The following is a 27,418-nucleotide window of genomic DNA, read 5'->3' as shown; positions in this document are numbered from 1 at the left end:
AGTCAAGCAGAGAAAGACAATTATCATATGATTTCTCTCATCTATGGAACATAAGGAACTAGGAAGATCGGTAGGGGAAGAAAGGGATAAAGAAAGGGGGGTAATCAGAAGGGGGAATGAAGCATGAGAGAGTATGGACTCTGAGAAACAAACTGAGGGCCTCAGAGGGAAAGGGGATGGGGGAATGGGATAGACTGGTGATGGGTAGTAAGGAGGGCACGTATTGCATGGTGCACTGGGTGTTATACGCAACTAATGAAGCATCAAACTTTACATCGGAAACCGGGGATGTACTGTATAGTGACTAACATAATATAATAAAAAAACATTAAAAAAAAGATACCTTTTCTTAAAAGTTTAAAATATAGATAATACTAATATATACAACCGTGTATGTCTATATGACTATGTCTAATATGGTAATACTTGATAAAATTTAAAAACATAAAAGTTATAAGTATATATTATAGTATATACTAACTACATACTATATAATATACTGAATGTATACTACATAATACAAATCATATGTGATTTACACATATTCGAACACAAACTCATAAAGTGCAAAAACATATATGGAAAAAAATCCTGATTATAGCATAATCATTAATTCCAGAGAGGGAGGGGGGAGAGAGAGATGAGCTTTAGATACATCTGTAATGGCTTATTTCTTTACAAAACAAGAAAGATCTGAAGAAAATATCACTAAATGTTAATACCTGTCTAATTTTACTTCTAGGCTTAAAGGTGTAATTTATATTAGTATTTTCTCTTACTAAAATGTTTCACAATTAAATCTAAAAACTATAATTATTCAGAGATATCACAAAAATGTTCTTTTAAATATAAATCTATTTCTATTTAGTTCTCTAAGTGAAGGATAAAAAAAGTATCAGTGATCCTTACCAGTTCAATCACGTATACAATTTGAATGTTACCACTACAAACACTAAATTAACTAAATGAGGTCAATTATTTAAAATATAATTTAGAACATGTAAGAAGGAATTTAAGTTCTTTTTTTAAGATTTTATTTATTTATTTGAGAGAGAGAGAGAGTACGAGCAAGAAAGAGAGGGAGAAGCAACCTAACTGCTGAGCAGGAAGCCCGATACAGGGCTCAATCCCAAGACCCCAGGATCATGACCTGAGCTGAAGGCAGATGCTTAACTGACTGAGCCACCCAGGCACCCTAGAATTTAAGTTCTCAAGTCTACATCAAAATTTGCCAATGAGTTAGTGAGTTATCTGAAATATCTGAAAAAGATCACGGAAAAAGATTATCATTTTACATTAAAAAACAATAGTTTTTTTTAAAAAAAAGAGTCCACAACCCTAACAAAACTACTACATTATGTATTCCTTTCTAGTCTTTTCACATAATAGTAATATTTTCACAAGTATTTCATATCCAACTATTTTTCATGTGTTAAATTCAACACCCATAAGTCCTTAATATTTTATAGTCCTTAATATTGACATTATATTAATATTATACAAATTATAAAAATTATAATTTGTAGGAATTATAGAATTTTTCATTCAAGTCAATGTAAACATTTCCTGTTAGACGTTAAGGATTATTTCATTCTTTTATGTGATTGTCAGCAATGCTATGATCAATATCATGTAATATGACTTTTGTGTATGTTTTAGAATATTTCATGGACTAGAATCCCAGGAGTGGAATAAGTTCATGAATGAAAACACAAATATTTTATATCTCATAAAACATATTTGGATCTCTCTCTCTCTCTCCAAGTTGCTTTCCAAGAAGAATGAGTCAATTTACAATACCATCAGTAGTATCTGAATACCTCTCAAAACTTTGTTACTGTTTGTTATAGAATGAATTGTGTAACCACCCAAATTCATATGCTGAAGTCCTAACCCCAGTACATCAGAATGTGACCTTATTTGGAGACAGTAATTTAAAAAGTTAATCACACTAAAATAAGGTCATTAGTCTGGGCTCTAATCCAATTCAACTGGCATCCTTATAAGATGAGGAAATCTGCGCACAGACAATGTGATGTGATGATAATAGGGAGAACACCATGTAAACATGAACACGGCCATGTACAAGCCTAGGGGAGAGACCTGGAAGAGACCTTTCTCTCACAGCCCTAAGGTCGAGTCAACCCTGCCAACACTTTCATTTTGGAATCCTAGTCTCCAGAACTGACAATATATTTCTGTCATTTAAGCCACCCCATGTGTAGTACTTTGTTATGGCAGTCCCAGCAAATGAATACATTGGTTTTTGCTAAATAAATAGTAGACTTACAGCACTATGTGCCATGCACTGTTTTAAGTGCTTTAACATACATATTTCACTGAATCCTCATATCAACCTTAGGAGGTAGGTGCTATTATTATCTTCCTTTTACAAATGTAGAAGAAAGAGGCAAAGAGAAGTTAAAACTTATCCAACACGGAACACAGCTAGAAAATGAGTAGAAGGGAATTTTAAGACAGCAAGTCCGCTTCTGGCATTGGTGCTTTCATTTATGCTATGCTGTCTCTTATGATCATTTAGTAGGGAAAAATGGTGACCCACTTTAATATTAATTTGTTTGAGTACTGGTAAGACTGAATGCTTCTGTCATGTTTATTAATGGACTATGTATGGATGTCCTTACACTTTTACCTCCTCCATAAACAAATCCTGTTTCTTCGTCAACCCCAATTCCTATTTCCTGGGCTGTGAGCTAGGGACAGAAGGACTAGCCTCTGGAAAACGTTTGCAAAGTCATACAGAAAGGCAAGGAGGTTTTTAATTTATCTGATATTAAATATATGACAATAATTGGATAACCAATGTTTAGTGGTTTTCCTCTCAGAGATTTAATGGAAAGCAAAAGAAACACGCACAAAAAGGTACGTAGGTTAAAATAACTATAAAAGGATAGGTTGCTTCAAATGCACAAAAATAGTATGAAGAAATTCTACTTTTGTAGTTCCTGACGAAATGGGAAAGTATCCCAGGCTACTGGCTCTCTCCCCAAAATCAACCCTGGAGAAACTACAGAAGTAGGTGTGAGGTATTGATTTGAAGAATTCACATAATTTTGGGGAGAAACTGATGAAAACAAGTGGAATTTGACCAGTCACTCTTGGGTTCTAATTCTACCTAGGCTTTTAAGGTTGTCGTATTATAAGCTAAGGAGATTGCCTCTTTCCAGCGCTGTATGGAGTTACTGAAAATCAAGGGAACATGAGCTTATTGAGAAAAGGAAAACATTAGATACCAGAAGAGTCTGCATACTATAAAAAAGAAGCTGAACAACATATTCCACGTGAAGCAGAATTATTGGAACAGAGGGACCAATAATATAAAATAAGCAAAGTAAATATCCTCAAGACATAATAATATTCTTGAAGACATTATTAATATGAAACAGGAACAAAAAGTCATTAAAAATGACCAAGTGGAGACGTTAGGTCTAAAATTTTTAGTAGCTGAAATAAAACAATAAAGGGACTAAATAGTAGATGGAAATGGCTGAAGAATGAATTAGTGAGATGGAAGATCAGATTGAAAATCTTCCAGAGGCAGCAGGAATGGATAAGAAAACAACAGATAAAAGACAAGAAAAGAGCTCAAAGCTGTGTGGGCAGAAATAAACAAGAAGATATCCAGATAATAGTACTCCCAGAAAGCAGAAAGAGGAGAGGAAATATCTGAAGAAATAAAATGATAAATATTCCAGAATTAAGATCTCATAGACTGTAATGGTCTCACAGACCACTGAAAGGGCTCATAGAATGCCAAATGAAATAGATAAGTTAGAATAAAATCCTGAATGAAGACAAAGAGATGGCTCTAAAAGCTTCAAGAAAGAGTAGATCACCACTAACGGAACAAGATGTAGGTCAACAGAACTTCAATAGAAATACTGGAAGCAAGAAGGCAATGGAATAATATTTCTTAAAATATTGAAGGAAAAGAACTTGAACTAGAATTTTATGTGCACTATGTCATTTAAATGTGAGAACATAATAGAAAAATTTCCAGTCATACAAGGCCTCAGAAGGTCTGACACATAAATTCCAACTTTAAAAACACTCTCGCAGATAGTGCTCACATCACAACAATAAAAACAACCATAGCGACTTAGAGATCACGTGCTTTTTTTACTGGGCACTGTTCTGAGAGGTTTCATAAGTAACAAATGAGATTAATTCATTGAATTAACTGAAATAAATATTGGAGGATGTTGTAAGAGATAAGGAAAGAAAAGGTGATCAAAGTACACATGAAAGTTTATTGCTGCCTAAAAAAAGCAATAACCAAAGAAAAGAGAAAAAGTAGAGTCAAGACAATTCATTAAAATAGGGATGGAGCACATGCTAAATTACTTGCTTTGTTAGGGATCAGTCGGGAATTTAATAAAGACACTAACAGAGATAATAAGTTAATATAGATATAGGTCTTAAGAACAAGAACCATAAGGACAAGATGAATGGATTAAAATGGATGAATTGTTTCTTTACTTGTAAAAGGCAAGCCTACAAAGTTAATAAAAGTAAATGTGAGACATTATCTTTGTGGTATGAGGGTGGGGTAGGATTTCTGAAATAAACTATGGTGAAGGACATCACAGATACGGTTAATTTGGCTTTTAGTGGGAATATAGACTGGTGTAATCACTATGGAAAGAAATTTGGTAGTATTTAATCAAAGAGCATAAGAGTATAATATATATAGCTCTGATACAGTAATACTAAGTGAAATAAGCCAAACACAAAGGACAAATACTGTATGATTCCATGTATATGAGGTACGTAGAATAAATGTATAGAGGCAGAAAATAGAATAGTGGTTACTAGGGGTTAGGGGAGGAGAGAATGGGAGTTATTATTTACTGGGTACAGAATTTCAATGTGGGATGATGAAAAATTCTGGAGATGGATGGCAATGATGGTTACATAACAATGTACTTAAAGCCCCTGCATACTTAAAATGGTTAAAATATTTTATGGTAAAATACAAAAAAACTTCAATAGTAAAAAAACCCCCAATAATCCAATTAGAAAATGGGCAGAAGACACAGACATTTCATCAAAAAGAGATCAGATGATGAATAAGCACATGAAGAGATGTTAACATCATTAGTCATTAGGGAAATGCAAATTAAAACCACAATGTGTAGTGGTGTGCCCAACCACCAGAACAGCTTTAAAAAAATGATTAACTTCAAATGCTGCTGTAGATGTGGAGAAAATGGATCTCTCCAGTTTGTTGGTGGGAATGTAAAATGGTACAACCACTTTGGAAAATAGTTCGGCAGTTTCTTATAAAACAAAATTCATACTTACCATATGACCCAATCACATTGTTGGGCATTTGTCCCAGAGAAATAAAAATTTATGTTCACACAAACACCTGTATATAAATGTTTACATTAGCTTTATTTATATTAACCAAAAAATGGAAAAAACCAAAATGTCCTTCAACAGATGAATGTTCCATCCATGAAAGAGAATACCACTGAGCAATACAAGGGAATAAACTATTGATAAATGCAACAGCTTGGATGGATCTCAAAGGGAATTATGCTTAGTGAAAGAATCAATCTCAAAAGGTTACATACTATATGATTCCATTTATATATATTCTTAAAATGATAAAACTATAGAGATGCAGAAGAGAGTAGTAGTTGCTGGAGACCAGGGATTGTTGGTGTGACTCTAAAGGTGTAGCACAAGGAAGACCTATGTGGTGATGGAACAGTTCAGTATCTTGATTATGGTAGTGGTTACATGAAGTATACATGGGGCAAAATTACACAGAACCACACACACACATGCTCACACACAAATGAGTTAATGTAAAGATAGTTAAAACTGAATATGGTCTATAGTCTAGTTAACAGTATTAAACTAATGTCAGTTTCCTGATTTTGATATTGTAAGATATAGATACAGTAAGGTAAGATATCCTCACTGGGGAAGCTGGATGAAAGCTTCAGGATACTCTTATTTATCATTTTTGCAATTTTTTTTAAAGTAGGCTCCATACCCAGCCTGGAGCCCAAACTCACAACCCTGAGATCAAGACCTGAGCTGAGATCTACAGTAAGGCACTTAACTGACTGAGCCACCCAGGTGCCCCATTTTTACTACTTTCTATCAGTCTCCAATTCTTTCAACATTAAGAAGTTAAAAAAATCTACATGCACATAGAGCAGTATATGTTTTACAGAACATAAATACACAGAAATGTGTATGTACTGTATGCCATGCATATGTCTTTGCATTACTTCCTGTATGTCAAGTCTAAAGAGTAATAAAATAAATTATCATTAGGCTCGCACTGGCTGGTGATGATAGTATGCTATAAAAATAGGTATATGATGAACTTCTAAGAGGTTAAAAAAGTATATCTATTTTAACTCTGTAGATGAAACTTTTTTTTTTTTTTAAGATTTTATTTATTTATTTGACAGAGAGAGAGACAGCCAACGAGAGAGGGAACACAAGCAGGGGTAGTGGGAGAGAAGAAGCAGGCTCCCAGCAGAGCAGGGAGCCTGATGCAGGGCTCGATCCCAGGACCCTGGGATCACGCCTTGCGCCGAAGGCAGACGCTTAATGACTGAGCCACCCAGGCACCCCTAGATGAAACTTTTTACAAAAAGAATTTTATAAGAGCCCAAGTTATAGAGACAGATTGTAGATGAAATCCTAGCTATGCCACTCAGCTCTGTGACTCTAGGCAAGCTACTCTGTAGTCATCTCATCAGTATAAATGGGAACAATACAACTCATTTCCAATGTTATTGGGAGTGCAAATGGCAATAACATAGGTAAAGTGGTTAGCATAATGCCTAGCACATAGTAAGCATTTATTTGTTATTAAAATTATAAATGCAATCACCAAACTTACCTTTCAAATTGGCTGACAAAATATATAAAATTTTATCTTTCCTCTAGAAACTCAAACTAAACCAGTGAGATCAGGAACTGTGTTAATCTTTCTCATTCTTACATTCTAAAGTTTTACACACAAATAAAATATTCGTCAAATACATGAACAATTACAGGGTTTAATTCCACCTCATCAGTAAATCTTTACTATGTAAAGTTATGTACCTTCATCCTTCATGTTTCGATCTATCTGTGGACCAGCATTCCTTTCTCGGAATTGTATGCCCTGCATGTGTCTTTGCATTACTTCCTGTATTACTTCAAACAATGGTTGATCCTGTTTGAGACATAATGGATATTATTTCTGTTAGAAATTACATTTTTCTTACCTTCTCTCAAATCCCACAACTGAGATTTTGTGAAACATATATTGTCCTTTGGGGTAGAAATGGGGATCAGGGGTGGGACTGGGGAAAGCAGGATCTCCTATATACCGAATCATACAGTCAGGCTTTGGCATGTGAATATTAACATATTGTTGTTTCAACTATTCATGTCTGTGACATGAAATAGTTTGTAATTTTGCTGACACATAAAAATGATTCTTGTGAATTTGTATAATTTCTATTAGGGTGAATTGTGTAGCTAATAATGTATCTATCTGATAGAGAGATCTAAACTTTAAATTGACATTGCTGTTCTTACTCATCCACATATACAGTAATGGGAATAAATTACATACTAAAGTGATACTTTAGGTAAAAACTTTTTTTGAAAAATGTTCCTTGAATATTTCATGATGAAAACATCATGGGGAGACAGATCTCTGCTAACTCTAAGGTGATTTAGAAGTCCTCCACAGTCACATACCAAACAAGCTATAATATAAAGGTAGATCAGAAGTGGCAAAATACAGTGTCATTGTACATTATTGACTGGGAAAAAAACCACTCAAAAAGTTTATTCTGCGCTGTTCATAAGATAAACTCTGGACTCCCTAGATCAGGCTCTCCACAACCTAGTTCACCCTTTCCCACCTACTCTTAATACCCTGCAGGTACCCTCCACAAAAAGCCAAACTAGACTAAGCAGTATGTCCTAAACTGTGCTTCAATCCACCCTGCACTTTATATTTCCTTTCATCTCCGAGGGCTTCCCACAACTTCCCTCATCTCTGCTGAAATCCTACTCACCTTTAAGGTTCAGTTTAGGTGAAGTTTTAACTACTTTATGAAGTCATCCTCGAGAACCACCTACTAGATTATCTCCCTTCCTTTTATGCACAGCATTTCCCATACACCTCCTTTTACAATGGCCATATTATGTACACATTATCTCATCTATCATGTTGCAAGTTCTTTAAGCAAGAAGCAAGTCTTATCTCTGCAATTGCTCATAGAACTAGCAGGTGCTAAACATATACCAATACTTGAAGAATTTTTCAGATTTGGATTCTTCATTACACACATTTTTATATTAGAAGCTAAAAGTTATTTTTCAGGAAAAAAAATTGTTGGAAGAGAATTTTTACCAGTGTGCCGGCAGACAAAGGAACAGAATCATCTGTAGGATACATTCTGGAAACTGGGCACTTGAGAATGTCTAGGCCATTTGGAACCATTTTACAGTAATCCTGAATACACTGTAGCCACCACCACACAGCATCCCGGCAATTGTATCTGGCATAAGTTCCTTCACCCAGGAGATTAGGAATGAGACCGTGTCTCAGGGTACCAGCAAATGCTAAAATAATATTCCTAAAACAACAGAATTAAGTGGATCATTTGACATGAAAACAATCACTTAAAAGATTTAAGTCCCTTTTTGTGACTATTATTCCAGAGGCATTTTCTCTCTTGTCCCTGTTTCTTTGAATTTTCATGTAGAAAGTGGTCATAATATGAGAGATTAAGCACTGAATTAAAAGCTCAAAACCTTGATCCTAGCCCTGGCTTATTCTCTACAATTTGTGTGGCCTACCCTCTCTGGGATAGTTTTTTCATCTGTGGATTTAGGTATTGGACTGGGTGGCTTTTAGAATCCCTTATAGCTTCTAGATTCTACTTTTGAAATCTGTGGTATTTCAAAATCTAAGTAAATACGACATGAACTTTATTATTTTAAATACCAAAGCAAGTACATAAGAAAGTAAATGGGTAAAAGCTGACCTTGAAAATCATGATTTATTTTCAAAAACTGGTAGAGAATACTTAATCTTTAAAGTATTATTATACGATCATATACCAAATGACAACTTTGTAAGATGGAATGGCATTTCTAAAAGGGGCATGAAACTAAGAAATAAGAAGACTGGGGTTTAAAACCTAGCATTGCCATCTGTATGACCTAGGAAAAGTCATTTAAAATGTCTAGGCCTCAGTGCTTTTCGGGTAAACCATTTAGAAATTTAATTAATTTTGTGTCTCAGTTTAACGCCTATATCTTAAATAATAGTGCAATAAAAGCCTTTCTTGTATTCTGCAGTACAAATGTTAGTATGGATAGTGACACTTCCAATTAACAAAAGGTCAGAATACAGCAATCGTAACCATCCAGAAGAATGTCATAAACTTGAAAGTTGAATAAAAAGACCTCTGTCCAAAATGGCTTTCCTACAGGCCTCAACCCACTTTTTATCTGGCTGTGGCCAGATTATTAGATTCTAAGGCAAGAAGGTGAATGGAATGTATGTTAAGTGCATGGAACAGGTGTATTTTCCCCACACTCTTTCCCTCTCTGCAAGCTGACTGGAGAGCAGTACTCAGAGGCCCTAGGAGATAGATGGTCGATTCTCAAGATGAAGGAGCCTATATCCCTGAATCATTATGTGGAAAGCTGCCTCATGAACACCCATTTTGAAATAAATTCATTTGTGAAAAACCATTAACATGGAAGAATTTATAATTTAGAGCAGCTAGCACTACCTTAACAAATACATTATCTTCTCAGAATCATCTAAATCAGGGTGGGCAAACTTTTTCTGCAAAGGCCCAGATAGTAAATATTTTAGGCTTTGTTGGCCATATATATTATTCTTCTTTTTTAAATGACTTTAAAATGGAAAAACCATTCTTTGCTCCCAGGTCATACAAAACAGGTGATAGGCCATATTTCTATGACCCCTGATAGTCATATGTAAAATTAAGAAGGAGAAATTGTTGGTAGTATATAGAAATGATAATTGGGAGTCCAGATAACAATGAAAATAATAATAATGATTTAAAAAACTAACATTCATGTAATGCTTAGCATGTGACAGACACTGTTCTAGACACTATAACTGTATTAGTTCATTTAATCCTCACTAGGGATGCCTGGATGACTCAGTTGGTGGAGCATGCCACTCTTGATCTCAGAGTTGTAGGTTTGAGCCCCACACTGGGTGAAGAGATTACTTAAAAAAATAAAATCTTTTTTTTTTTTAAAGATTTTATTTATTTATTTGAGAGAGAGAAAGCACACGCACACGTGTGAGTGAGCAAGAACACTGGGAGGGGCAGAGGGACAAGAAAACTCCCCACTGAGCATGAAGCCCAACACAGGGCTTGATCGAAGGACCCTGAGATCATGACCTGAGCCGAAGTCAGACGCTTAATGGACTGAGCCACCCAGGCAGCCCCCAAAAATAAAATCTTAAAAAGAAATCCTTAGAAAAACCCTGTAAGGTAAGTACTATTACCATTTTACAGAGGACAAAGAGGATAAATAATGTACCATTAGTAGTTTGGAAACAGGATTAGAACCTGGAAGTCTGGCCCGAACCCAAGTTCTTAACCACTACACTGCACTGAATCCTGATGTTCCATTTCCTACTTCTTAATCATAGTCACTTAGGAGCATTTAAGGAAGAAGCAAACAGCCTCCCAAATTTCTACAGCCCCACAATGGGCTCGTAAGTGAATAAGAAAAGGTCTTATCATATTAGGTTAGCAGGGAAGAATGTAATACATTTCAGATCCCCACTTAGAAATCTTCAATTTAAAAAATAAATTCTCAATTTTAAAAAGACCAAAACCAGAACTTTTGCCATTTGAAGAGGCAAACTTCAGTTTTTTCAAATGACATCAAAACAAAGTATCACATAAATGCTTTTTCTGCTGGAAGTTTTAACTTGTAGAGCAGTGCCGTCAAACGTTAGCCTTGGGGTGCTGAAGACCACCTGGAGCCCTTGTGAAAACACAGATTTCCATCTGCTACTCTACCCTCTCCATACCCACATTCAGAGGTCTAGCATAAGGACCAAGAATTTGCGTTTCTAGCAAGTTCTCAGGTGATGGTGATACCGCACATCTGTGGTACTGATTTGTGCTGATTTGAGTGGCATTGCTATACAGCTTCTCTTTTCTATCTTTGACAATTTCGTTCATATTATTGCGACATAAGGAAACCTTATTTTAAGACTAAAAGACACAACTGGAGGTTACAAGGCCTGACAACACATAGAGGAAAACCTCATCCTATAATTCTTTCTACAGGACTCAGTCTTCATTATTAGAAGGAAAAAAATGATAGAAAACAAATTTTACCTAAAAGTTCATCTGAGTTCTTATACTTAATTCAGGGATAGAAATTATACTCTTCAGTGTGTGATGTTAGTAAAATGGTTACACATTTTTTATTTTTACTGAGATCAATTAACAAACACTAAAGACAATCTGACCCATAACATGAAGGACTAGAACTTAACTTCAAAGATCTTCACTCCTTTGAAATTCTATGATCTTATTAAATGAACATGTAAAAAAAAAACAACCACACTTAAGGAAAACATACCTCCCAAATGTTACAAATAGATGGTAAGAAGGAAAGTTTGAAGAGCATGTGTAAAACATTTAGACATAAACTTGCACTGCAACTTTTTAGAGATCTCCTACCTGGCCTCTAAGTAGCGTCCAGTAATCAGCAGTAGACCTCTCAGTGCAATAAAAGTATCCCTTCCCCAGCAGCGAAAAATACCAGAAGAAAAATGAGGTAAGCCTAACAGAAAACACAACAAAATAATATGTTAATCTTAATAATACACACAAGCCTATGAACTCCATTACTATAGGCCCGTCCCTCTAAGCCAGGTGGACAATAATGAGGAAGTCTGCAAACCCTCTAAAATTATCTGTAAAATGTGTGACTATACCTATGTCAACATTTCTATGATGAGGTTTCAGATTCTTTTTTTTTTTTTTTATCTTTTTAAGATTTTATTTATTTATTTTTGAGAGAGAGAGAGAAAGCATGAGTAGGGGCAGGAGGGAGGGAGAAGCAGACTCCCTGCTGAGCAGGGAGCCAGAGGCGGGGCTTGATCCCAGGGCCCCGGGATCACGACCTGAACTGAAGGCAGACACTTAACCAACTGAGCCACCCAGGCACCCAGAGGCCCCATATTCTTATTCTTTTTTTTCCTTTTTATTCTTATTACATTCTTAAGGGAATCTTAATTACCTTACAATCTTAAGGGCATCTCAAAGAGATTAAGAATCAGGGCTAGAGAGGGATGCTTATCTGAATTGATTAGAATGTGAATCTTTAAACACAGATAAACTTTCTTTTGATAAATTAAAGGTTGAAATCAGAGATCTAATATTTAACATATAAACACTTAATATAATATTAATGTTATATGTATTTTTAGTAACAGAAGTGAGAAAGTTTACTAAAGCATTAAAGTACACTCTCCAGATGTGAGAGTAGAAGAGCTCAAGAGAGAAAGAGCTGTGCCATATAATACTAATGATATATTTGAAAAGAATCTACTTGCAATTAGAGGCAACAAATTAAATATGAAATGATTATTTTAATGATACATAACTGAACATGTTTATTAATCTATCAGTCTAGAGTTAAACTTTAATACCAACTTTCCCATGAATTCAAAACAACTTAAAAGTGTTATATGGGTGCCTGGTTGGCTCAGTCAGTTAAGTGTCTGCCTTTGGCTCAGGTCATAATCTTGGGGTCCTGGGATTGGGCCCCACATCAGGCTCCCTACTCAGCAGGGCATCTGTTTCTCCCTTGCTCTCTACCCTTCCCCCTACTTGCATGCACACTTTCTCCCTCTCTCTCAAATAAATAAAAAAAAAAAGGGTTACAGTTTGTTGGTCAGTTTTTACAAAAGAAAATAAGGATTTTGGGTGCCAAATAACTTGAACGTTCTAGGTAGCTGTAGCCTTTATGCACGAGATAAAATAGGGTGATTGATGGATAAAATCTAAAATTTTACTTCTAGACTGAGTTTGGTTTTTTATAAAACATGTCAAGAATAATTGTTACCTTATTTGTCCTAAAAACAATAATCAGTAGGAAAGTAAAGGAAATTAGCATTCTACTCAAAAAAGAAATATGCTAAAGCAAAAATACAACACATATTTCAGGAAGGGAAAACTAAGGACTTAAATAAAATGTACTCAGTATTCACTCATAACTATCTTCTAAGCATTTAACACTATCTGACAATATCTTGTTTGCTTGTTTTCTGGTTTGTTGAATGAATAACTGTCTCTCCATGGTACAAAACTGACAGTTACAGAAACCTTATCTGGCTTGTTTACCAAACTATATCTACCACTGACAATTGTAACTGGTATATAATATATAAAAATTTACTGAATGAATGAAATAAAAGGCTAATTATAAAAGGTATATTGAGAAGCAAAAGAATTAGACAAAGATAAAAGAAATTTTTGGCCATTTAAGTTTCTGCTTCTTAGGTCTTTACCTTTTTTGGAGTAGACATTATTTTCTAAGAAGTATCAGAACTAAAGGTGACATTAGACACTTCTTTTCTACATTGTCTCCAAAATAATGGTATAAAATTTCCCTAAATGCTTTGCGTATTATTTACACATGGTTGATTATTGATATATGGTTTACATATGGTTGATGATTATAACTTTGATGACAATGAGGACAGCAGTTAAAATATATAGTACTCTATGCCATACAGACTTCCTGGTACTTTAACCCATTTAATACCTTGTATAAAATATGAGTATAGATAGGTTTAAGGGCGATTTTGAGTTGGTATGTCCTAAAGTACAATTTGTCTTTGTTAAGAAGTCAAAACTATATAATCTCTAGCACTGATATGTAGAAATATTTGCATTAACTTTTGACCTCTAAGAGTATATGACTTATAGATCACATATTTTGTGAGTGATTTCTGCTATGTCATTTATTATACAAGTTTACAATTATAATTTTCTTTGTGCTACTATCACCAAAGACTTTGGTATTCATTTTATTTATTTATTTATTTATTTATTTTTTTAATTTTTTTTTTAAAGATTTTATTTATTTGACAGAGATAGAGACAGCTAGTGAGAGAGGGAACACAAGCAGGGGGAGTAGGAGAGGAAGAAGCAGGCTCATAGCAGAAGAGCCTGATGTGGGGCTCGAACCCATAACGCCGGGATCACGCCCTGAGCCGAAGGCAGACGCCTAACCGCTGTGCCACCCAGGCGCCCCTTTGGTATTCATTTTAAAACGAACCCCCAAAAATCTGTCTGCAAATATAAGGACAGATCTATACTTTGTTAGTATGAAGTGTACAGAACAGTCCCTTGGGATACTGGAAGAAAATATCAAAACTTCTATTTATATTTATCAATTTATCTTTTTAGTTTCTATTTTTGTTTTATACTGTACCTGATTATAAGTATACTGAGATCACAACTTCTATCAATATATCATTTATGATATCAGTATATCAGTTTGTTTATTTTGGGAGTGCTTAACGATAGCAGTGAATAATCAAGAATGTTGAGATCACTATTTTGTGTAAGCAGTAGGCTTTACACCAAATTCTGCATATCAGTTTTTTTTTCCACAATGACCCAGTTCAGTTTCATGAGCATCTGCATAGATTCACAGAGGAAATATAAGTACCAGGAGAAGATGAAATAGTTGAATGAAAATCTACAACACGATTATGTAATTAAAGCATATAATCATTCTAAATGAAAGTTAAATTCTTTTTTAGTTGTCAGGTCTTACTAAGTCTTTTTTCTTGGTTTGGGTAGATGCAAATTTAAGGATAAACAGAGGAAATCACATAAATACTATTACTTTCATCCTGCAATTTGGTAATTTTCAGTTTAGTTTGGAAAGTTCTAAATTCAGTGGCCTTAACTATTAAGTACTTTCTATAAATAGCTTGAAGTACATGAAAAAGAAAATAAAAGCCTGTTCTTAGATTTGTTACTTGATTCAGGTTTTAAAACTACTTGCAGGAAAGGATGCCAAAAAAAAATAGTTGAAAGCATTTGGCTGCAATTAGACACATAATAAAAAGTTATTTAACATTTGTTTTGTGTTTTGTGACTTATAGAGGATCTTTCCATCATCTCTTGGTAATTTACAAGATTGAGTTAATTTTTTAAATTGGAAAAAAAGCATAATATAAAAGGGTAGTAAAACAAATCTGATAAAAAATACAAAATGTCAAGAGTTGGAAAAAAAACAGAAACATGCAGAAGAAAAGGATTAATCATATGCTTATTGTCTTTCTCTGCTTGACTCACAAGGAATAGCATGGAGGGCATTAGGAGAAGAAAAGGAAAAACAAAGGGGGGGAAATCAGAGGGGGAGACGAACCATGAGAGGCTATGGACTCCAGGAAACAAACTGAAGGTTTCAGAGGGGAGGGAGGTGGGGAGGATGGGTTAGCCCGGTGATGGGTATTAAGGAAGGCACGTATTGCGATGAACACTGGATGTTAAACGCAAATAATGAATCATGGAACTCTACACCAAAGATTAATGAAGTACTGTATTGTGACTAACACAACATAATAAAAAAAAAGAAAGAAAAGGATTAACCAGTCACAATGAAAAACACACATAAAATAAATGCCTGTTGCACAGTATTAATTAAATAGTAAGTACAAATATTAGTTCTACAAGTGAGTATGAAATTTTACCAAGCAGTCACATGAAATCTTGGATAACATCATCAGTCTTTTTTAAAAAATAGTGATTCCCCATAACTTTTCCTCCTTGAATAATATTGACTGACACATTCTTTAACCTGTATGTAATTTCTTACCTGCAGCTAGAGATACACAACATTGCTCCTTTTCTTTTGTGATCTCATTTAGCCTGTATGGTACATCCATAAGTGAAGGTGAAAGAAGTGGCAGAGAAGGGCACTTTCCTACTCCACACATTTGCACTGATCCCAGTGAAAGGTGTTTCACAAAGGTAGAGCCATTCTGAACAAAGCTGTAACAAAGTGACCATGTTTAAAATATTATTCGTAGAAATACAAAATGTTTATTATTTATTTATTTACTTAAAAAGTTTTATTATGGTAAGAACACTTAACTTGAAATCTACTCTCTCAATAGATTTTTAAGTGTACCTGCAATAATACCGTTATTTACAGGCACAATGTTACACAGCAGATCTCTAGAACTTACTCACTTTGCATACCCATCGTTTCAAAAATTTTTATCAGTATCATTTTAACTGGTTTCTTTCCTTCAACTAGTCTCTCTACCAGATGTGTAACAACGGTAATACTGGCTGAAAACATTTTCAATTTGGTTAGATTTCAGAACTGCTTTCATTTCACCCAATATTATGGCTGGTTTTAAGTCCAAGGCCTCTTGCGCAACAAATGGAAGGGCTGAATTTTTTTTTTTTTAAGATTTCATTTATTTATTTGAGAGAGAGAACATGAGCCAGGTGAGGGGCAGAGGGAGAAGCAGACTCCCTGCCCAACAGGGAGCCCGATGCGGGGCTCCATCCTGGGACTCTGGGATCATGACCTGAGCCAAAGGCAGACGCTTAACTGACTGAGCCACCCAGGTGCCCCTGAAGTTTTGCTCTTTCTGAAATTATTCTCAGATCAATTTGGTGGCTCTTCAGTGGTACATTTTGATCTATAATTTCATTTTAGGGAAATTCATCACTAAAGGCAAATTTCATTCATAATAATAGAATAATTTTTCTCTTAATTAATGAAAAATTAGAAAAAGAACTGTGTATGCATATTCTAAAAATTATATGTTAACAAGTCAAGGAGTAAATAGAAGCAAAAAACATGAAACAATTAAATTTTCCCATGAACATGTGTTTTTAGCTTTACTGAACAGATTTTAATACCTATGTTTGTTTTTGTATGCTCCAGATCAAAGGATGCAAATACATTTACTATCCACTTACAAACTTTTTCGACTCTATGAATCTATGACAATTCCTTATGTTTTGGTCTTTCAAGAGTATATAAACTGACTGTATATGGTTTCTACACAAACATGTCTATTTACTCAAGCTTTGTGGGATATACCTTGACATCTGCTTCCATGCTATATCCAGAAGAGTGGTGTATGCACCAATTAATATAGCATCGAAGTAACATGGGATAAGATAACGTGGGATCTGCTTCAGGTAGAAGAACATAGCCTGCAACCATTTACCAACCTGTTATAAAAATAATTTTAAAAGTTAATTTGGTGTGTTTACAGGCTAGGTGCATTTTAAGAGGTAAATCCAAACATGCAGCTCTACTATCTAGTAATCTATCAACCAGATTTCCATTTATTAGAATGGGAAGACGATGAAGAAGGGAGGAACATATTTCAAGTTAGAAAACTATGTTAATTTTATATATACCACAGTAATAATAGTTTTTATTGTTTCCTTGTTTTGTGAACTAGAATAAAGTTTTACTTACTTCAGCAATAGTTCCTGATCGTGAAATAAGTCGGTTACTGACATAGTCAATCATCCAATCTCCAGATCTCAAATTATCACAAAAGGGATGCCCCAAGTCATTCTTTGGTCTTATTTCTGCCAAGACGGACATTAATCCTGAAAATTCATAGACATATCATGCTGTTATTGGCAGAGACAATTTGTTCTCATACCCTGGGCTACTGCTGTCTCTAATGATATGGGGTGAACACATATAGAGGTAGACATAAGGGCTGCAAAAACCACAGTGGCACTTCCCGTGGTTGGAGACATGTGTGGCAACACTGGCTTGACATGAGATACAAAGATATATTGAAGAAGACTACTGTCGCTGGAGCTATACAGAGCTTTCCAAGATGCCTTTTTTTTTTTTTTAAGATTTTATTTATTCATTTGACAGAGAGAGAGACAGCCAGTGAGAGAGGGAACACAAGCAGGAAGTGGGAGAGAAAGAAGCAGGCTCCCAGCGGAAGAGCCTGACATGGGGCTCGATCCCAGAACTCCAGGATCACGCCCTGAGCCGAAGGCAGACGCTTAACGACTGAGCCACCCAGGCGCCCCCCCAAGATTCCTAACTTTTGAGACTCGTCTTATTCTTCTGAACTTTAATATTAAAATATTCAAAGGCAACTAACTGGCATAGTTTTCCTGCCCTAAGACACTGGGGGGGGAAATTGATAAGTCTGTGTCTTCTCATGCTGAAAAATGGTGGAATCATTAATATTCAAGCAATCACAGGACTGGTTTCAAAGAGAGCAAGAGCATCTCTGGTGATAATAATAATAAAGCCTGCTTTGGAAAGGATCTTTGAAATGTAACAAGAGGGAGTTGGAACTAAACGAGTTACCACGGTGAGGTATATGAGCATATCCTTAAGCAATACTCAAACAGAAACATTAGAATTTCCATGCATACACAGTGGTTTCTGTGATTTCAATGACAGAATAATAGTACTTCTTCCATTACCCCATAACGTAATAATTTCCACCTTAAAAATATTATATTAATAGCCTCACCAAATTCATTTTCACTAAATTTATTTACATATTTAGGATTTAATTTTACTTTGTATATAGCATGTCTTGAAAAATAAAAAAAATAAATCTATAAATTTAAGATGTAGTTCTTTCTCTTAAGGGACTTACGACCTTCTTTGGGAAACAAAGCTTAAAACATAAAAAAAAAACTAGAAAACAAGACAGTATAAAATATAGATCCACTTTTCTCTAGCATTTCGGGGAAGGCAAATATTGCTCAGTAAATGTAAGATTCATTTGTTGAATAATGGTGACATGACGAAGCAGCATTTTAGAAAAAGCGATCTGATCAGTGGAATGGAATGTTCTGTGAAAGAGGTAACAAGAAATTGGAAAACTGGTTACTTGGTTTTGCAGACAGGACTTAGTCTCTGAATAGGGTGTGAACTATGAAAATGAAAGGATTTGGATTACCATAGCAAACACAGAAAAAACCAGTCACAATTACTGATTGAATACAGAAGATAAAAGGGACAGATCCAAAAACAGATTCCTGGATTCCAACATGACTGAATATGTATTATTATAAGAAATAGGGAAGAAGAGAAGGGGGATTTTTTTTTTTTTTAGGGGAGAGAATGTCAATGAAGTTAAATCTGACTTAATTGGATGTTGCTATTAAGAACCTGTTAGAAATATCCAGTGGAATGCTGGAAATACTAAACTGTCGGAGAAAAAAGGGATTGATATAAAGCAAAAAGTATATCAGGAGAAGGTAAATCAGGAGAAAGGAAAGAACTAGACTTAATTTTAAGAAAGACGAAGACCAGAAAAAGTTCAGAAAAGTGTGGTCTTTTCAGTCAGCAGAAAGAATTCAACAGCTCAGGGTGAAAACGGAGTAAACAGCTGTCTATGACTGGTAACATATACGTTTCTCTATTTCTCACAGCACAAAACATTTTGTGTTGAAAATCAGACTGTTTTAGAAAAAAAAATGTCAAAAGTACAAAAGTCTAGAAGAAACTTATTGAGAGCTTCTTATGTGCTTGGTTTTGTAGAAAATATAAAAGCTAAAAAACAAGAATGCAAAAAAGGCAAACATTCTTCTTTCTCAAGGTACAATCTAGTTAGTGGAGTTTTAAAGCTAACAATCACCAAGTACTAACTGTGAACTAAGCATTGTCTAAGTGCTTTACATGTATCAAGTCATTTAATCCTTGTGGTAGGTACTATTATTGTTTTATAGATGAGAAAACTGAGCCATGGAGAGTTTACTCCAAGGTTATAAAGCTAGGGAGTATAACCGAGGGAATCTAGAGCCCATTCTTAGCCACAATAATAAATATTCACAAAACACTGTACTAACTACTAAAATAAAGCAATACCTTCCAAGTAAGGCAGTATAGCAAGTAAGAGGTATAGTAAATTAATGCAATGGGTATCCAGGAGACTAAGATATTACTGTGAAAAATAATAGTTAAGGAGTGCTTTGTGGATGATGTAAGAATCGAACTCATCCTTTTTTTTTTTTTTTTTTTAAGATTTTATTTATTTATTCGACAGAGATAGAGACAGCCAGCGAGAGAGGGAACACAAGCAGGGGGAGTGGGAGAGGAAGAAGCAGGCTCATAGCAGAGGAGCCTGATGTGGGGCCTCGATCCCACAACGCCGGGATCACGCCCTGAGCCGAAGGCAGACGCTTAACCGCTGTGCCACCCAGGCGCCCCCGAACTCATCCTTAAAGATGGGTCAGATGGACAAAGAAAATAAAGAGCTGCATAAGAGGCATGATATGTGGAATACTACATGAACTAGGAATACATATGTGATAAACCAAATTTCCTAGATAAAAATCCAAGAAAATATTCCCAACCAGATGGGTTAAACTGATTAAATATTTAGATCCTATGTCCTGCCTTACAACTACTCCTACTACATAATGTTTTATTAGAAGTTCTCTTTTTGGATAAAACAAATATGCAATGAAACAAAGTTTCCAATTAGATGAAAAAGGAAGATGAATGTATTATATTTACAACCTAGTCCCATTTGGGGCCCAAATAAATTTTCTCACTTAGTTTTCAAAAAAGCCTGTGAATTAGACAATATTATTCACATTTTATAGAGGCAGAAATTGGGGCACAGAGAAGTTAAGTTACTGGCTGAAGGTCAATGAATGAGTAGGTGGCAAGGCCACAGTTTGAACCCAAGCAGTTGAATTCTGAGCCCATACTTTAATTCTATAAAGAAGACACCGTATGGGGGCGCCTGGGTGGCTCAGTTGTTAAGCGTCTGCCTTCGGCTCAGGGAGTGATCCCAGGGTCCTGGGATCAAGCCCCACATTGGGCTCCCTGCTCCACTAGGAGCCTGCTTCTTCCTCTCCCACTCCCCCTACTTGTGTTCCCTCTCTCGGTGACTCTCTCTCTCTCTCTGTCAAATAAATAAATAAATAAATCTTAAAAAAAAAAAGCTTAACTATCCTTGTATTTGCATACCTTGAAGACCCGCATATTTAAGAGATGACCAGTTTGGTATGTCATAACAGCCTCCACCATCTTCTTGTTCTTCTGCTTCACATCGGTAAAGTACCTGATTCAGTTCAGCCAAAGTTAATTTTGAGGCAATGCTAACAAGTGGAAAATAAGGAGAACTGGTTAAATACAGTAAAATTTCACCCACTGTCAATAAAGAAGAAAATCTGAATCATAACCATCAAATGCCTTAACAATGTATGTTTTAGTAACTCATCATTATAATATACATGTAATATACGTTATAAACAATATATAAGTAATAATTAAAGGATAAAACATGCTAAAAATTCAGTTATAAGTAATATTTCTTTCAAGACAAGAAAATAATCAATTGCCAAATTTTATTACTTACAAGTATACTGGAAAAATCTTTTGGTTGCTACAACCTTTTTCTCACAAATTTGCTTTTTTAATATCTTTAGATGGGCTTGGTTTTTTTCTCTTCTTTATATTCTCCTAAGTAGGACATCAATTACTTTTTATGATAATTATCTTAAAATCAAAATACTTGTCAAGGACCAGTAAAGGGATAATCAAAAGACACAGTTAACCACCTTAGAAATCATGTACTATTTCTCTCCTTCTCCTTCTCTCCTCTCCTAAGGTGGCACTACCCTTTAGCTGGGTTATTCAAGAAACCAAGATTTTCTTATAGATGCTTCTTGATAATAGTCAGAAGAGGTGTCTATCATGGCCTTGGTTTCCCCTTTGTCCAGGCAGCAGTGAGATTCTAACTGACCACACTTGAATACAACGAAAACTCTACTTTTTTATAATTCTAGCTGTTCGGGTCATTTCATTCTACAGAACTGAAGAAATATCCTCTTGAATTTTATGTGAACACATTCTCTTGAATGTACTTCCTTCTTTCAGTTCTGTCTCAACTGAGAAAATTAGAGTTGGCTGCGCTTTGTTCCCTGTTTCTGCCAGACTCTGTCCTCATAGCTGGGCCTGACTCTTCCTTCATCTGCAGTTTGAGTCAAGTTTGATCAAATCAATCAGCAGTCTCAGTACCAACTCCATTCTAGGCAAATATTTTTTGACATGTAGTCAGTGAACCTGCATACGAATTACGTGGAGAGCTTCTAGGATGCAGATTTCTTGACCTTACCCCAAGATAATCTGAGTAGTTTTGAGGAGGAATATGCATTTTATAAGCATTTCACAAAAACATAAAACTGCTTCATCAGATATTTTTAGAATGTAAATACTTTTCTAATAGTTTGAGTTAAGAGTTAATATCCTTAATGATAGAAGCTCTTATAAAAAACAAAAAATTGAACACAATCGAAAAATGGGTTAGTACATAAAATGATATTTCACTGAATAAATACACAGCCAATGAACAACAACAAAAAATTTAGCTTAGGGGCACCTGGCTGGCTCAGTGCGATGAACATGTGACTCTTGACCTCAGGGTCATGAGTTTGGGCCCCATGTTGGATGTGGAGCCTCCTTCAAAGAAATAAATAAAATACTTAAAAATGTTGTGGAAGGAATATGGTGCATGCGATTTAGCCTCAGATAGTTCAGAAAAATTGTGTGCATGTGTGCATGTACAGAGACGTGTGTGTGTTTGCTTGTATCTATAGCTAGAGTGCGTAAGTGTGAGAGAGTGCACATGCAAGCACACATACAAATGATAAAGCAACAGGACAAAATGTTAACAACAGATGATGCTGATACAACTACTGGTCCTTGAACCACTGTCTGAGTAGCAAGGATATAGAGGATCCTTAAAACCGCCTAAATCAGGCTTGTGGTAACTTATCAGTTATTAAAGTGGCAAGTCTCCATAAACTAAGGCATACTTACAAAGCAAAAGGAATTTTTAATATAGGATCTGAATTGTCAACAGTAAGGCTCCCAGATTTAAAATGAGGACTGAACTGTATCAGGTGATTTCGAAGAATTCCAACAGCGACTTGCGCGTGTGGATCAAGACTAACTCTGAAAATGTTAATTAAAAAATGGTTACTTTTTAGGAATGATTTATTCAAAATTAACAGAATATGTAATCTATTTTATAAGCAAAGTCAACAGTTTGAACTCCAACATACCTGAATATAATAACACTTCCTGGAGACAAGTTTTCAAATTCTATTTCTTGAATATATTCATTGGGTCCTTTTATGGCAACTCCAGCTTGTTTAACAATTTTACTTTCACTAAGCTTGAAAAAAATTATATAAAACCATTCAATCAATAATTCTAATGTCCTCAAGATATTAAACACAGTAGTAAGATGAGAGTCCCAAATACCTGAATATGTTCTCTAATTTCTACTGTGATATTTGGCATTCCATTGATCGAATTCTCATCCTTCTGATAAGGTTTTGTATTTCTCTCAATAGTTCTAGCTTCAAGAACTACTTCTTCAATTTTGCCTAGGAATACATAAAAATATTAACAGAATTTCATATTAAACCATCTGAAATTAGGAATTGCTAATTCAACTTAATTAATTAAACTTAAAGTTGAATATGAAATATCAGTCTGAGAACAGATGATTCTACCCGATACGTTTTTCACACAATGCTTTTGTTTTTAAAATCATAAATTAACAGGGGGTGCCTGGGTGGTGTGATTGTTAAGCGTCTGCCTTTGGCTCAGGGCATGATCCCGGCGTTCTGGGATCGAGACCCACATCAGGCTCCTTTGCTGGGAGCCTGCCTCTTCCTCTCCCACTCCCCCTGCTTCTGTTTCCTCTCTCGCTGTCTCTCTCTCTGTCAAATAAATAAATAAAATCTTTAAAAAAAACCCCATAAATTAACAAAAATCTATTTGAAAAAAGATCTTACCAAGTAATAATGGCTTAGCTCTTAGGAACAATATATAACCTTCCTAATTTTGAGCAAAGGGAAAATAAATCCCTTGAAAGACTCATTAAAAAAAATGAAAAATTTCAGAAATACAAAAAGTAGGGAAAAATTTTAAAAAGCCAGATCCTACTTCCTAGCTGAAAAAAAATCACAAATGTGTACCCTTTCTTCCCCGCCTCAGAGGTAACCATTACCTGCACTTTGGTCTTCATAGATCCTGTGCATTTTTACTACATATGTCTGTTTCCCAAAACAACATATATTATTTTCCATATTTTCAAGTTTTATCAAAGTGGATTCAAATTATATATATATATTTCTGCAACTTGCATTCTATTAAACAACACTGTATTTTTTAGATTTGTTCACATTGCTACACAAGCTGCAGCTTATTAGTTTCAAATGCCAAATAGTATTCCAGTGTGTGAAAATACCAAATATATTCTTGTGCCTGTCTTCTAATGGAACATATGAGAGCTTCTCAGAGATAAACCTAGGAGCAGAATTGCTGAGTCAAAGGATATATAAAACTTGAATTTTATTATTTAAGTAATTTAAGCCATTAATCTGACAATAAGTAACTGTACCTTTTGATCCAGGAATTCTACTTCTTGAAATAATTACTAAGAAATTGTCTAACAGAAAAAAATTATTTCTAGTGTATATTCACCGTTTAAACATACTGAAGAATATTAAAGATGGAATACTAACATAATAAAATATGAAATATTTAATATAATGAAAATCACAATTTTGTGACAAAATGGAAATGTTTTAATAATGATCAGTGACCAAAACAAAACCTGAGATAATATTGTTCACACTGATTGCAACCATGTGAAACTGTGTATGTACATTAGCAACAATCAGACAAGATTACTGACTATATACTAGCAAGCAGTTAAAAATAACTAATGAGCTTTTAACCTTAAAACTATTCAAGCTGATAATCTTTAAAAATTGGAGTTATACATATTTAACCGACTGAGCCACCCAGGTGCCCCTTGGAGTTATACATATTTAATAACAAGCAACCAATATAGAATATGATGATTTTTATGGGAATCTGCATCCTCTCAATTAATTGCCAGACTTGGACAGTTGCTATATGCACAGGAGAATGTTTTGCTATAATATATATAACAGTAAGAAAGGAAATAAAATACACACATCTAGAAAAAAACTCTAGCAATAATAAGGATATGATTTATGGACGTGTTTTTATTTATTTATTTATTTTAAAGATTTTATTTATTTGAGAGAGAGACAGAGATAATGAGAAAGAGCAGAGAGAGAGCACGAGTGAGGAGGAGAGGGAGAAGCAGGTTCCCCACTGACCAGGGAGCCTGATGTGGGGCTCAATCCCAGGACCGTGGGAAATTAATTTTTTTTTTAAAGATTTTACTTATTTATTTGAGAGAGACAGAGATAGCAACAGAGAACACGAGCAGAAGGAGAGGAAGGAGCAGACTCCCTGCTAAGCAGGGAGCCCGATGTGGGGCTCAATCCCAGGACCCTGGGATCATGACCTGAGCCGAAGACAGACGCTTAACCAACTGAGCCACCCAGGCGCCTCATGGGAAATTAATTTGAGGTAAATTATATTTTACTATATGGACAATATCTGTTATGGAAATATTCTCAAATATTAACATTTTTTGAGTTGTGAAGTAACTTCATTTTCCTCTTAATTCATTCCCTATTTCCTAATTTGTATAAAACAAACATGTATTCCTTTTATACCCAGGAAACATATATGTATATTCATGTGTTTATATATATGTATATACATGTATATTTTTAGTGTGTCTAAGTATGTATTTGTGTATGGGCATGTACATACATACACACATATATAAACCAAAGTGGAAAATAGTTTAATATTTAAGGCTTTTCATGATCCATCCTCAATTACCTTCCTAGCCCTCTGTCACTCCACTATTTCAACCAAATAGATATTTTCCCTGGTCCCCAAATAGTCTTACTAACACCAATTAATAAATTAATAATGAATTTTTTTTATACATCTTTCAGGAACTAAAGTTCCACCTCCCTTAAGAAGCCTTTTCTAAGTACTCAGTAATTTCTCTCTTCTGTGAACATACAGCAATTATAGTCTCTCCGTATCTCTTCTTTGACAATTATAAACACTTCCTGGGGTGCCTGGGGGGCTTGGTTGGTTGAGTGTCTGCCTTCAGCTCAGGTCGTGATCCCAGTCTTAATTTCTTTCTTTCTTCTTTTTCTTTCTTTCTTTAAAGTAAGCTCTACACCCAACATGGGGCTTGAACTCATGACCCCATGATCAAGAGTCGCATGCTCTACCAACTGAGTCAGCCAGGTGCCCCAAGTTGTGAAAAATTTTGAGTTCTTTTTTTCAACTACAGCCACACTTGCACTGTGTTATAATATAATCACAATAACATTTTTAGGTTGCATTACCAGGGATGCACATTTGAGGTACTTCCTTGCTGTAAAATGAAGTCTTAGGATTCCTGAAAGCAGTTCTAGACACAGACACAACAGACTGATGAATACTGGGTGAATGTCTTGTTACTGCCACTATGTCCTCATCAACCTGATCCACATAGACCTGAGACAGAGAAAGAGAAAACACATTAGTGCTCAAACTGGAAAGACCTACTCTGAAATTGAAACTTAAGAAACTTACAAAAATTTAGTTTCTTGCCTGAATGAAACCCTGAGCCCCAAGTTCTTGATGAAGTTTATTGATAGCACATCTGGCTGCAATAATTCCACTTTGGAAATTAACTTCGCCTGTATTTGATGGAGATGCTTCAGGATTCCACTTAGTATAAAACCGTTCTTCAGAAACCACTGAAATCTGAACAAAGTTAAAACTTAGCCATGTATACATTTTAATTATAGTAAGAACGTTTAGTAAAAATGTTCAAAGTTGTTGGCTATGTGGATTTAAAAAAAAACAACACAAAGACATACCTGATGAGGCACTAATTCATCATAGCCTTTAGTACTTCCACTAGCACAACATGCCATAGAAACAATCGTGGTACTTGGGAGAGCATCATATTCTGACCTATGCTAGAAAACATTAAAAAAAAAACCCAAGGTTTATTTTCTTTCAAATGCAAAGTGCCATCCTATAGTATAAGGAAGTAAAAGGATAGTTACATAGTTATACACTACAAGACATTAATTGGCTTTACTTTATTATTTTTTAACATTGATTTGCTTCAGAACTAACAAAACATTCAAAAACTATGTACCACAATCACTTATAAATCTAAGACACGATTTTGAAGTATGTGGATATTGCCACTAAATATCAGATCAAAACATTTATTTATTTATTTTTTCCTTTTTCAAGTTTTTATTTAAATTCCAGTCAGTTAACAGAGTGTAATATTAGTTTCGGGTGGGGAATCAAGTGATTGATCACTTACAATACCACACCCAGTGCTCACAAGTGCTCTCCTTAATCCCCATCACCCACTTAGCCCATCCCCTGCCCACCTCCCCTCCAGCAACCCTCAGTTTGTTCTCTT

The 27,418-nt window shown here is 35.0% G+C and overlaps 1 protein-coding gene across 2 annotated transcripts in view; it reads right to left on the bottom strand.

Annotated features, from left to right (window-relative positions):
* AGL (amylo-alpha-1, 6-glucosidase, 4-alpha-glucanotransferase) overlaps positions 1 to 27,418 on the bottom strand; it is an 83,185-nt gene that overhangs the window by 20,423 nt on the left and 35,344 nt on the right. For both annotated transcript variants that reach the window (XM_011226927.3, XM_019801294.2), the window contains exons 15-27: positions 26,853 to 26,954; positions 26,581 to 26,736; positions 26,334 to 26,484; positions 23,335 to 23,459; positions 23,133 to 23,245; positions 22,888 to 23,022; positions 21,034 to 21,164; positions 17,542 to 17,678; positions 17,155 to 17,288; positions 15,910 to 16,085; positions 11,748 to 11,850; positions 8,405 to 8,630; positions 7,099 to 7,210 (exon numbers count right to left, since the gene is read on the bottom strand). In XM_011226927.3, coding sequence (XP_011225229.1) covers positions 7,099 to 7,210; positions 8,405 to 8,630; positions 11,748 to 11,850; positions 15,910 to 16,085; positions 17,155 to 17,288; positions 17,542 to 17,678; positions 21,034 to 21,164; positions 22,888 to 23,022; positions 23,133 to 23,245; positions 23,335 to 23,459; positions 26,334 to 26,484; positions 26,581 to 26,736; positions 26,853 to 26,954 — 1,801 coding nt within the window. The remainder of the gene's footprint in view (positions 1 to 7,098; positions 7,211 to 8,404; positions 8,631 to 11,747; positions 11,851 to 15,909; positions 16,086 to 17,154; positions 17,289 to 17,541; positions 17,679 to 21,033; positions 21,165 to 22,887; positions 23,023 to 23,132; positions 23,246 to 23,334; positions 23,460 to 26,333; positions 26,485 to 26,580; positions 26,737 to 26,852; positions 26,955 to 27,418) is intronic.

Source organism: Ailuropoda melanoleuca, chromosome 2, assembly GCF_002007445.2.
Source record: "Ailuropoda melanoleuca isolate Jingjing chromosome 2, ASM200744v2, whole genome shotgun sequence".
Classification (NCBI taxonomy): domain Eukaryota; kingdom Metazoa; phylum Chordata; class Mammalia; order Carnivora; family Ursidae; genus Ailuropoda; species Ailuropoda melanoleuca.
Note: the sequence above shows the minus strand (reverse complement) of the source record. Positions and strands in the feature narration are given on the sequence as shown.